The 12,998-nt window shown below is 39.0% G+C and overlaps 1 protein-coding gene across 1 annotated transcript in view; it reads left to right on the top strand.

Moving 5' to 3' along the window:
* The window catches only part of ABCA13 (ATP binding cassette subfamily A member 13), a 461,928-nt gene that overhangs the window by 206,473 nt on the left and 242,457 nt on the right, over positions 1-12,998 (top strand). Inside the window, exon 34 of the mRNA XM_056138421.1 lies at positions 6,194-6,325. Within this exon, the coding sequence (XP_055994396.1) occupies positions 6,194-6,325 (132 nt within the window). The remainder of the gene's footprint in view (positions 1-6,193; positions 6,326-12,998) is intronic.

The following is a 12,998-nucleotide window of genomic DNA, read 5'->3' as shown; positions in this document are numbered from 1 at the left end:
AGATGTTAATGGGCCCACTCCAGCATCGATGAACAATGGGAGGATAGTGATAGTGGTAGTGGTAGTATGCTCTTAGATGAGATAAAATCATACAGTTTACCTCCTTTATTGTTGTCTGTTAGTTGCCTGTATGATTATTTTCTAATTTTTTACTCTGCCCGTGGGTTTATCATGGTAGTTCAGGTAAGTGTATCTCTTGTGGGCAGTAGAAAACTGGACTTTGATTTCTGGTTCATTCAGCCTTTATCTGTGCATTTTAATCAAATTGTTCAGTCCATTGATATATTTTAATTTTTTTTTGTTGTTGTTTTAGGGTCACATGTGGCCGTGCTCAGGGATTTTGGTGTGCTAGAGGGATCATTTGCAGTGCTAGGGTTCAAACCAGGCTGGGCCATATTCAAGGAGAGCTCCCTAACCTCTAATCTATAGCTCCAGCCCCCACACAGATATCTAATGTCTAGGATTGAAATTTTAATATTTAGAAAAATTATTTATATAGATAAATTTGTTTTTACTTTATGTGAGGGTTTTGGTAGTTTTTTACCATTCATCCTTTTTTGAAAAATATGAATTCATTTAATAATTTTTACAGAGCTTGGTTGGATGCAACAGCTATCCTCAGAATTTTGTTTAAGAATGCTTACTTCAAATATAAATGATAAACTTGAAGGGTGAGGAATTCTTATTTGTGTATCTTTTTTTTCCTTCACATTCAGGACTTGAAATACCTCATTTAATTCTTTTTGTGTTGTTGAGTTTTGAGAGATTGCATCATAATTTTATACTGTTTATTTTGTATTTAGAGGCCCTGCTTCTCTTTATCCACTTAAAGTCTCTCTCTCTCTTTCTCTCTCTCTCTCTCTCTCTCTCTCTTTCTCTCTATCTCATTCTTTCTCATTTTTGATATCTTGATTACACTGTCTTGGTGCTTTTCTGTTGGCCTCATTTTGATTGATACTCCAAGGGCCTCATATTCAAGATTGCTAAGAACTGCCTCTACAGTCCTAACTGGCAGGGTTTGTCACAGTGACTCAAAGACATATAAGGACAACCCAAGCTCTAGGCTTCCCTGAGCAGCCCTGAGGGAACTCACCTGCGGGCCATTTATCCAGTATATGATATTGTTACCTCACCCTGGATATTTAACATGGCCAATCATCAGGCACCCTTAAAGAATAAAGTTATGAGAACACCCTATTCTAGTCTTCCCTGTGCATATGTTTGTTGTCATGATTTTATTCTAAAAGAGCTACTGTTTTATATAGGGGGCTTTCTTGACCTTGGGGTTTTTGTAAGGGAGATGATTTCTCACACTCTTATATCTGTCTCCTTCAGACTGGAAACATCTCAGATACTGTCTCTTCCACCAGACCTCTTCCCCCATCTCTTTTTACCTCTCCTATGGAATCCCTATGATTCAGAGGCTGTTCCTCTTTTATTGTCTATTACATATTTCAGAATATTATTATTATTTTAAAATCTCTTTCCAAGTTCTTCATATACATGAAGCACATATATGCATTACAAAACATAGCATATATATATATACACTTCATATATGTACACATATATGAGACTTCACATACATAAATAGTGCCTTATCTTTGAGGTCACTGATCCATTTGTAGCATTTTCTATTCTGTTGTTATATCCTATTACTGTACTGTATTCCTCAATTCCGTTTGAATATTTTTATCTTTTAAATTCAGACTTTCTTCAAGTTTATGGAATCTCCTATTGATTTGCTCAGTTCAGTGAACATTGAGATTAGTACTCTTAAATAAACCTCAGTACTGCCAGGTGCTTGTCTCTTTCTTTTGAGGTGGGTAGGTCATGAAACAGAACCTTTTCGGATACTTTGTACTAAATGGGAAAATTAGGTTGAAAACTAACTCTGATATACCCACTTTGGTGGAATTTCCTTTAGTTCTAAGCTGACTGCTTCTAGAAGCTTTTTGAATTTTTTTTGTAGGAGTACTGCTATTTATTCAGCCACTGATTAGCTGATTGAATTGGGCATGAACTCCACCTTAATTTTTTTATTAATTTTTCTTTTTATATTTATTTATTGAATCACTGTGGGAAAAGTTACTAAGCTTTCAGGTTTAAGTCTCGGTTATACAATGATCAAACACCTTTCCCTTCACCAGTACTCATTTTTCACCACCAAGAACCCCAGTATATCCCCCCTCCCAACCCTCCAAATGCCTGTGAGGCAGATGATTTCTACTTAGCTCTTCTCTACATTGATTACATTAATTATTTCAACAAAAAATGCACCATTATTGTTTAGAATTTTCCCCCAAACAATCAGAATTGCTGAAAAGGCATTGTGAAATACTTTGCTTTCTATAGCTGGTTATGAGAACCATATAATATCATGCGGGTATGATTTTGGATTTCTGCAAAGAGACAGAAAATTATGAGATTGGTTTCTGTGTGTCTGGTGTTATGGCCATGCTGGAGAGACGCTCGTGGGTGGTAACTCGTGGCCTCGGTATGGCATGAAGGACATGCCGATAACGGCTCTCTGGCATGGTCATGGCTCCAGAGGCAAAAGGACTTAGTCCAGAGCCCAGCAGCTTGCAGAAGAAAAGTGAATGGACCATGTGTTAAACTACGGAGCCATGCCTCCCCAGGAGGGAAAAGGTGTTGCTCCCTTCTGCCTTTTTCCCCCCTGGCAGCAGGGTGGCCACCACGAGCCGGCGGTGATGGGGCTTTTTGAATAGTTCAGCAGATGAAAGTTGAAGTGTGAATTCTCTAAATAATTTAATTGAATCGAGCAAGGCAGACAAACTACTTGGGTCTGAATGGTGTCTGTGAAGCTCTGCTAGTGTCCTGTTAAGTGATGCTCACATTCAGAATGTCTGCTCTCAGGGGTATGGTGCCGCCAGCAGGTCAATCTGTACCTGTGAGGCAAGTGCATCAGCAGCTTGATGGCACCTTCAGACTTCCAGATACCCCAAAGTTGCTGCTGTGCCTTTGGTCAGACCCAAAAAGTTGGGGCAAAGTTTACCGAGAAAGTAAACTGCCAAAAGTTAGGTATGTGGGAGACACACCCACAAACCGCCTCCGGCTCAGCTATATAATTGGAGGCAAGGCCTCTCTGGTTCCTGATTAAACTGCTTGACGGCCATGATCCCAGAGATTCAGAAACAAATCTCAAAACCCAATGGCTTTTGGCAGAAATGTGTCTGGTCCCTGCAGTAGATTATCGGTGTCAGATCACCCCAGGTGGGAATAGGTTTCGTGCTTTGGCCTGTTCTCCCTGGTGGCCTGGTGGCCATCATCTTCCAGAGGTCACTGGACAGTCAGGTTTGGGCCCACAGTGACAAGACACATGGGGCCTAATGGGATGAGGGTAGAGCTGGCCCTTTCCTCCCCATCCCAATGAGATCCCGAGTCGCCACCCACAAATGGCCTCTCTGGCTCCTCATCAAGCTCCTTAATGACCATGATCAGAAACAAATCTCGAAACCCAGTGTCTTTTGGGAGAAGTGCATCCGGACCCTGCAGTAGGTTACTGTCATCAGGCCACCCCAAGGGGGAAAGGTGCTGTCACTCCACCTGCTCTCCCTAGGCAGTTTGGTGGCTGCCATCCTCCAGAGACCATTGGACAGTCAGGTTTGGGCCCTCAGTGATGAGACACGTGTCCTCACAGGATAGGGGTAGAACCAGCCCTTTCCTCTGTGTCCCAACAAGACCCCGAGTCACCACCCACAAATGGCCTCTCTGGCTCCTGATCAAGCTGCTTAATGGCCATGATGCCAGAGACTCAGAAACAAATCTTGGAACCCAGTGGCTTTTGGCAGAAATGCGTCCAGATCCCACAGTAGGTTACCGGCTCTGGCCCACCCCAGTGGGAATAGGTTTTGTGCCTTGGCCTGTTCCCACTGGCGGCCCGGTGGCCGCCATCATCCAGAGGCCAGTGGACAGGCAGGTTTGGACCCTCAGCCACAAGACATTCGGGGCCTCACGGGATTGGGGTGGAACTGGCCCTTTCCTCCCCGCCCCAACAAGACCTCTAGTCACCACCCATAAACGGCCTCTCTGGCTCCTGATCAAGCTGCTTAACGGTCATGATCACAGAGACTCTGGAACAAATCTCAGAACCCAGCAGGTTTTGGCAGAAATCTCTCCATATTTAATTGTTAAAATTTCAGAATTTCAAAATCGTGTGGCCACTATTGCAGCCGCACAACATCATATGTTATCCATAACCGGCAATAAAAAACCAATTGTCTACTGTTTCCTTTTCGGTAGATCTGAGTGTTGGGGTAAAATCTCAAATAATAATGGTGGGGTCTGGTGTCAAAATATTGAATGTAATCAAAGTAGAGAGAGAGTAATGTGGAAATTATCTGCCCCACCGGTAGAGGGAGGGTGTAGTATGGGGCATACTGTGAGTTTTGGTGATGGAGAATGGACACTGGTGAAGGTATGGGTGTTTCATTGTATAACCGGGACTTAAATCTGAAAGCTTTATAACTGCTCTCATTGTGATTCAATAAATAAAGTTATAAAAAATGAAAAAAAAAAGTAAGGTGACATTCATGCCCAATTCATCAGCCTAATCAGTGGCTGAATAAATAGCAGTACTCCTACATAAAAAAAAAAGAATGTCTGTTCTCAATCAAGGCAGATGTGGGTACACAACACTTTAATTTCATTCAAGAATATTTCACTGTATCACTGTATCACTGTCGCCCTGTTATTCTTCGATTTGCTTTAGCGGGCACCAGTAATGTCTTCATTCGTTCCAGACCTGATATTTTAACAGCCTCTCCTTACTCATCCTTCCCAATGTTGCCATATTGGAGGCTCTTTCAGTGTCATGGGAATGAGACCCGTTATTGTTACTGTTTTTGGCATATCAAATATGCCACGGGTAGCTTTCCAGGATCTGCTGTAATTCAAAAACCCCTAAATTCAAGAATATTTAATACAAATAAAATTGGGGGACTCATAGAGGTAATACTGTGGACAAGGTGCTTGCCCTGCATGTGGATGGTCAGTATTGTATCCATGACACCTCATATGTTTGCCTGATTAGCCTCAGGAGTGATATCTATTCACAGAAACAGGAATGGCACTGGACACAACTGTGTATGTTGAGAAAACGTTAATTCAAATGAGCTATGTGAAGAACGTAATCACCCTGCATAAATTTTTCTGGTGGATGATGGGATAGAGCTGAGTCATCTCAAGTGGCAAATTGTTGTGTTGAGCTGAGACAGCAACCCTATCGATCTGGCTCACCTCAGGAGTTTGTTTCCTTCTGTTCTGGGTGCGGCAGCCCAGGGTGCTGTGCTGTGGATACTCAAGTCTGTTCCCAAGATAGTGAGTGCCAGAAACAAAGCAATAGCCCTTCGAGTTCAGCCTCTCATCCCCCCAGTTGGCACTTTTTATCTGGTACTGACCACCCATATCCAGGATCCTTTTCCTCTTTTATCTCTGTTTCCCCCCTTTCCTCACCCAGGAGTACTGCGCTTTAGCTCTAAATAACTATGTCTTTTGCAGAGTTGAGTCTATCTGAGATGATGAATGTTTTCTCCAGTGTATTTTATTAACTGAGACCCATCAGTTGTGCCCCATTTCAATTTTAGCATTTTTAAAAGTGCGTGTGTGTGTAGAAGTCATAGAAACATTCACATGACTATTACTTATCAGTAGTCTTGAACCCACTCTCTCCAAGAGTATGGATTTCTTAAAATGATTATTTTTCTTTTATATTTAGAATGATATTTTTTCTAGATAAAGTTTTCAATAAAACAAAATAAGTTATAAAAGGGCAAACTATTCTTTTGATGTGTAAAATGCTATTTTTACTTTGTTTTCATTGATATGAATTTGAGATTAAAAAAACACTTTCTTTGTTTTGAGACCACTAGTACTAAGGGTTTCTCCCTTAGTACTGCACTCAGGCATAACTCCTGGTGGGCTCTGGGAACTCTATGGGGTCTCAGGGACCAAACCCCCACTCATTGGATGCAATGCTAGCACCTACTCACTGTACTATCACTCCAGACCCTGAGCAAAGTTGTCATGGGAAGATTTATTACTAATGATTTGATCTGCCTCCCTTTTATTTCATTGAGCTTTGCTTAACTTTCTAAACTATTATTCTCATGTTAGAAAAATAAACACCAAAATGAATGTGCAGTGCTTACTCTGTTCTTTACTTTCCTTCCAGGAATTCAGTGGAATAATATATATGAGGCTCCTGAAGAAGTGGGCATGACATTTAGCTGGGTTTCATGGATGATTCTACTTGATTCGGGTCTTTATTTTTTATGTGGATGGTATCTCAGCAACTTGATTCCTGGTAAGCAACTTCATAACAAAAAACAACAAAACAACTATTCTAAGTGAATATTAGAATGATTATATTTTTAATTGAGACATCAAAACACGAGTTCATATTACAAAGTGGTTATGAAAATTTGAGAAGATGGTGATTTTAAATCATGGGAGAAATAGCACAAATCATGTGAAGAATTTGACAACTGTTGGGTGAAACCCAAGGTCAACTCTACAACTCCCTGTTTCACATGTGTCTGCCAGCAACAGAAAAGCCCTGTTTGGCAAAGTCTGGAGTGAAGTGAATGATTACAGGGGGTCCTGGGGCCCTGATAACCAAGTCAAGGTAACCAAGAGTAAGTAAAAGAAATGAGGGAACAAAACTATCATCCAGGTCATTTCATCTAGAACCTGGGGGAAACTACTGATTGAGAACAAGGGGACAGTCCTGGGACAAACACCATATAATACGCAGAAATTTCCATGTTTTTATGACTAGCAAAACACTTTTTTTCAAGTGGCACATTTTTTTTTCTGTGCCAGGTCTACCTCAGAGCTAATGAGGAAACACAAGTGGTAATGATTCCACTTTATTCCATATAGTTGGGATAAGTAGCCATATCTCACACTGTGCTCAGGCCAAAGAGAACAGAAGAACATTTTAAACATTTTTATTTTGAATTTTCAGAAATACCATTTTGTATTCTTTTGCTGAATTTACTTTCAATTCTGGCTATAAACTTTTCAAAACAACCAAGATTTTAAAATATAGTTTAGATTATAAGGTTACAATACTGTTTATATTTATGGAATTGATATAAAATATTTACTTCACATTATTCAATGTTTTAAGTGACACTTATCATTTACAGATATGATTTCTAACACCACAAGTAAAATTTGTAGTCATATATATCCATTAAAATTAGTGGAATAGAAGAAAAATACCCAAAATTTTATTCTATTAATCAAAATATATACCATTGTTGAAGTTAAGTACCAGTTAAGGATGATACAAAAAAAAAAAACAAAATAATGAGCCATTTAAGAGATCATGTCACATAAAATCAGAAAACTGTAGCCTAAAATTTAGATTTCACTGTCTTTTAACTTTGAATAAAATATTTAAAAAATGTAGATTATAAAAAATAAGTTGAAAATGAACTGATAAGGTCAGTATGAAAGGAAAGTGGGTTAGAAATAATTAGATGGTAATAGGACACTAGTTACTGAGAGGGAAATGCTACAGAACTCAGATATGTAATTAAAATTAAAATATGTGAGAAAGTGCAAGCAATAAAAGGAATGACATTGAAAGTCATACCATCACTGAGTATAAGCCATAAAGCAACCAAGAATCAAGAAAGATGTAGACAAACTGTTCAATGGTGATGGACAGAGTTTACTTTGCAAACCTAATTTTTTCCCAGATAAAACTGAGATAAAACAGAATGAAACACAATAGGAAGCAACCATTTACTAGAAAGAAGAAAAGCAATAATTTCAAATAACAAAAGTAATAAAGGAAATATACTGAATCCAGAAGGAATATAAAAGCATAAGTACAGCACAAACAGATTTCCCTTAACAGTCAAGAGATTAATATAAGATACGGCCAGTGATTCAGAAAGATCTGAATTTTCTCCTCAAATACCAAGACAAAGTATACAATTACTCTTTGATTCATCTTCCTTCTAGCCTGGAAAAACCACTGCTCACACAGGACTCTTCTCTAATAGTTTAAGTTCCACAACAACATCTGCTAAAAGCTCATTTTCAAAAGTTCCTTTTTATTACTTTAATTTATGATGATATTGGCTCATATTCATACTTTAGATCTTAGTGAGGTCTAGGAATTTACACTGAGAGAAGTCCAGATTTATTCACCCAGGTCTATCCAGCCTTAGGAAAGAACAAAAGGGTATAGGAATAGTTTTGGGAAATATAGGTAGAAGGAAACTAGAGGTCAGATGAAGAAGAAGGTGCTCCTTGATGCCTAAGTCAAATTTAATTATGTGATAATGGAACATACAGTAACAGAGACTAGAGAGATATAGGCGCTTGAGTCTGATTAGAGTAGGCTGGGTATTATCATTTATGATAAATGACACAACTAATGTGTGCTGCTGGTGAGAATGACCTAGTCTTACGGAAATGTTGGTACTATGGAAAAAGAGTTGAGAAGAAAGTTTGGAATGCTATTATGAGCAAGTGAGAAGAGGAGTCTCAGTACATGAAGTCTCATGTTCAGTACCTGGATTTTCCAGAAGGAGGCTGTGAGTTTGGGGGTTTGGAGAGAGGCTTGGAGTCTTTTTATGGTTGCCTTAGATTGCTCAGGGCAGAGTAAGATAAACCTTTGATAGGAAATTCAGTGGAGGAATAGGGACCTGTGGATGTGGAGAAATAATGATATTTTCTCAGTTCCCTTTTTTCAATGAAATCGTAATTGTAAAAAAAAATGCTCTGTGCTGTCCTCCCATTGTTCATCGATTTGCATGAGCAGGCCCAGTAATGCCTCCATTGTGAGACTTGTTACTGTGTTTGACATATCGAATACATCATGGGTAGCTTGCCAGGCTTTGCTGTGTGAGCGAAATACTCTCCGTAGCTTGCCAGGCTCTCCGAGAGGGCTGGAGGAATTGAACTCGAGTCTGCCGCGTGGGCCATGTGCAAGGCAAATGCCCTACCCGTTGTGCTATCACTCCAGCCCCTCCCCCCAAAATGTTGAGATAAAAAGTTTTAACTCTAAAAATGGGAGTAAGCCAGAAGATACCAGTAATCAAAGACTAGTCAAAGGAGTATCAGTTTTATATATCTCGTGAGAAAATGGTGCAAGCTGAAAAACAGATAACACCATATAACTAATAACAAATGAAAATCAATATAGGCATGGAAACAAGACATAATTATTAGGACCCAATACTGATTTTTGTAATTTACTTCTAATTTCTGAAATTATATGGGTGAACCTTCTATCATGCAGCTACAGTTGGCTCTGATGAAAATCAGAGTCCATAGAAGTCTGTTTAATAGGAGCCAGAGAGGAATTGGGGGCTATGTCTTACATGTGGCTGATCCTAGGTCAGTCCTTGGAATCACATTGTCCCTGAAGCTTTGCTTGGTGCAGCCTTGAGTCCTCCAAGGACCATCAAGTATGTTGTTGGAGACATCTGAAGATGACGGCTGCCCAGGGTGATCCCCACGTTCTGCATCCTTGGATCCTAGTAATGAATCACTGGCCCAATTGGCCAAACATTACTGGGAGTGACCCCAGTTCCCTTGAACACTCTTTGGAGCCCTGTTCCACAAGCATATTAAATTTTTAAAAAATAATCTTCAATTTCATAAAAGGCTATTGAATTCTCTTCTGTACCCTGATTAATTGTGACCAGTTTCCTAAATTGATTCGTCCCTTCAGTTAAGTAAAATATTATGTATTATGGGCCAAAATAGTTCCCTGTGAGTTATAGCATTACAGGTCTGTGGCTATGACCTTCACAGATGGTTGTCATTGGTGATGTGATACTCAACCCCAGGTTCGGTAACTAGTTCTCCTACAGTGTCCATTCCACCTTAGCTTAGGTCTGATCAGTGATTACATTGATATCCCTCCAGGAAGGTAAATGTCAGGGAGAGACTTTAAAACCCTCAAAATGCTTTTCAGAATTATCTGATAATTTTTGAATACTTTTTTCATTAAATTTAGCATATTTTAATTTTTTCTTTCTTTGTACCCTGATCTCCTGCATGCAAAGCCTGTACTTAGTCACCGAACAAAATTCACATAGACTAGAATTGATACCTTTGATTCTAGTCCATTGATACCGTCCATTGATACCGTTGCAGTGACCCAGACCCACTGGGCATGGGGATTCAGGATAAGAATAGGTTTCTGAGAAGATTGGGGTACAGTTGGGGTCAGAGGTAGAGGACCTTGAGAAGGATTGGAGGACTCAGATTTACCATACTTGAACAATGGTATTTAAAAATATATCTATTCACTGTGCAACCAAAAAGTTTTCACCACCCCTCTGCAATCCCCCTAATTTTCCAAAATGTTTCTGAGAAACTTAGAAAATTTGGAACCATTGCCAGAAGCAACTATTCATTTGATTGAAAAATTAGGATTTCTATTTCCTTTTCTCTCTCTCTCTCTCTCTCTCTCTCTCTCTCTCTCTCTCTCTCTCTCTCTCTCTCTTTCTCTGTTTCTCTCCCTATTACCTTCTGGTGGCTTTGTATTGAGAGATAATTTCAATATAGCTATGAACATATATCAACTCTGCCCATGAAGTTCTTAGAACTTGATTCACCTCATTTCCCTTTCATGGAAATGGCCTCTGTGTACAATTCAGAGCTCACAAACGTATGATGCTCTCAAAGCATCCTCAGTTTATAAACTCTCATGAATGTGTTTTCCATTAAATTTTGTTCTCAATATGTTTAATCTCACTGACTTCCTAGATGATGTCAATTTTGGTCTATAATGCTCATGAACTTCTTTACCTGCAAAATCTAGTACAATTTACCATGAAGAGATGTGTTCTGTTTAAATTGAGACCCTGTCTGTACACATAATGTGCCTGTTTAATTCTGGTAACATAAGAGGATACTGTGCTTCTAGAAACAAATTTGAATTTCTAAAGAGAAGCAAATTGCAGAGGAAATATAATAGGCCTTTATGTTAGCTTGGTTTTCCTAGCTTCCATTAATTTATTTTAATAGATTAATTGTGAGGATTTTAAAACTACATATTAGAACTGAGATAGTATTATTAGCAAATAAACCATTAATTTTCAATTTATCTTTCTTTTATTTTCTATAAGTTTCTCAATTCATTCTTTCCTCTCCATCTCTGTAGGTTTACCTACTTTTTTTTTAAAGTTTCACTGAACTTCTGCATTATTCAGTGCTTCGATAAGCCTTGTATATGCTTCTATGTTCTCCTACGCCTCTGTTAATTTAGAAACTCAAATATTACAGCACATTTAGTTCCAGTGCACACTTATACTCTTAACAGGTGGTTCCTACTCACACAATAATAATCTCCTATGTGAGATCCCTTAGCAGAAAACTGTTTCCTTGTTGAGCAAAAAGGAGACTGAAGAAGCCACCAGAAACTGCGTAATAGCTTTCCTGATATGTTTGTTTGCATATTCATTTTATTTACACAAATTCATTATTCATGTATGTGTACCAGGAGTAACTTTATTATTCCAATTGTGTACTTGAAGACTATGGGGCACTGGAAACAGGCAATTTTTTTGACTTTTAGATGAATAAGAAGATGTTGGAAAGGAAAACTGGAAATATTCATGCTGTTACTTATATTCAGAGAGTCAGGTCCCACATGAAATAAGCCTATGAGTCACTGTGTAGTTCACTGGCCTTCAGCCTCTTTGCCCATTAGTAATGGTTGGGTGGTTGTGGTACTACATGAATTAAAACAAGTAAAGACCTTAGGCAGAAACATGCCTAGAAAATCCATTCAAATTGCTAGCTGTGATAGAACATAATTATTCATATACTACACCTTCCAACTTAGGGATAGTAATTTGTTTGTTAGGGTATTAAAGGATATTCAGCTGTTTTAGTTCTCAGGGCCTGCCAGAAAAAGTTACACATACTGCATGATTTAGAAATAAATAGTTTTTTCTCAGTCCTGTTATTTTAAATCAATTTTTTAATTTTTATTGAATCATGGGCTGGAGCAATAGCACAGCGGTAGGGCATTTGCCTTGCATTTGGCTGGCCCGGCCAACCCAGGTTCGATTCCTCTGCCCCTCTCAGAGAGCCCGGCAAGCTACTGAGAGTATCTCATGCGCAAGGTAAAGCCTGGCAAGCTACCCATGACGTATTTGATATGCCAAACACAGTAACAACAAGTCTCACAATGGAGACCTTATTGGGCCCGCTTGAGCAAATTGATGAACAATGGGAGAACAGTGCTACAGTGCTATTGAATCATCATGAGACAGAGCACTACAAATTTATTTATGATTGCATTTCAATGATACAATGTTGCAACACCCATCACATCACCAGTTAATTTTTTAGCACCAGTGCCCCCAGTTTCCCTTCCACCCCTTCAGGCCACTCCCCCACCCCAGCCTGCCTCTATGCAGGTACCTCTTCTTTCTCTCTTTCACTTCCTGTCTCTCAATTTATTCATTATGGCTTGTGATATAGATGTTGAGAGGTTATCATGTATATCCATTTACTTGTTTTTAACACTTGGTTCTTGTTATCGGACACTTTTCTTCTCCTTCTCTCTCTCTCTTTCTCTCTCTCTTTCTCTCTCTCTTTTTCTCTCTTTCTTTCTTTCTTTCTTCTTCTTCTTCTTCTTCTTCTTCTTCTTCTTCTTCTTCTTCTTCTTCTTCTTCTTCTTCTTCTCCTCTTCCTCCTCCTCCTCCTCCTTCTTCTTTCTTCTTCTTTCTTCTCCTTCTCCTTCTTCTTTCTCTTAATTTCACTATCTCACTCGTTCTCTTTTTCTCTTGATCTCTATCTTTTCTTTTCTTTTTAGCACTGTTATCTGTAATAATGTTACTGAAAGGGTATTGAGCATATCACTTTACTTCCTTTCAACATGGAGTTCTTGTCAAGAGTGGTCTATTCCAACTATTATTGTCATAGTGATCCCTTTCCTGCCCTAATCACACACTTCCTATTTATTTGTAAATTACTACGGACCACATCTTCTG

The sequence above is a fragment of the Sorex fumeus genome, unplaced genomic scaffold (genome assembly GCF_029834395.1).
Source record: "Sorex fumeus unplaced genomic scaffold, SorFum_2.1 ptg000128l, whole genome shotgun sequence".
Classification (NCBI taxonomy): Eukaryota; Metazoa; Chordata; class Mammalia; order Eulipotyphla; family Soricidae; genus Sorex; species Sorex fumeus.
Note: the sequence above shows the minus strand (reverse complement) of the source record. Positions and strands in the feature narration are given on the sequence as shown.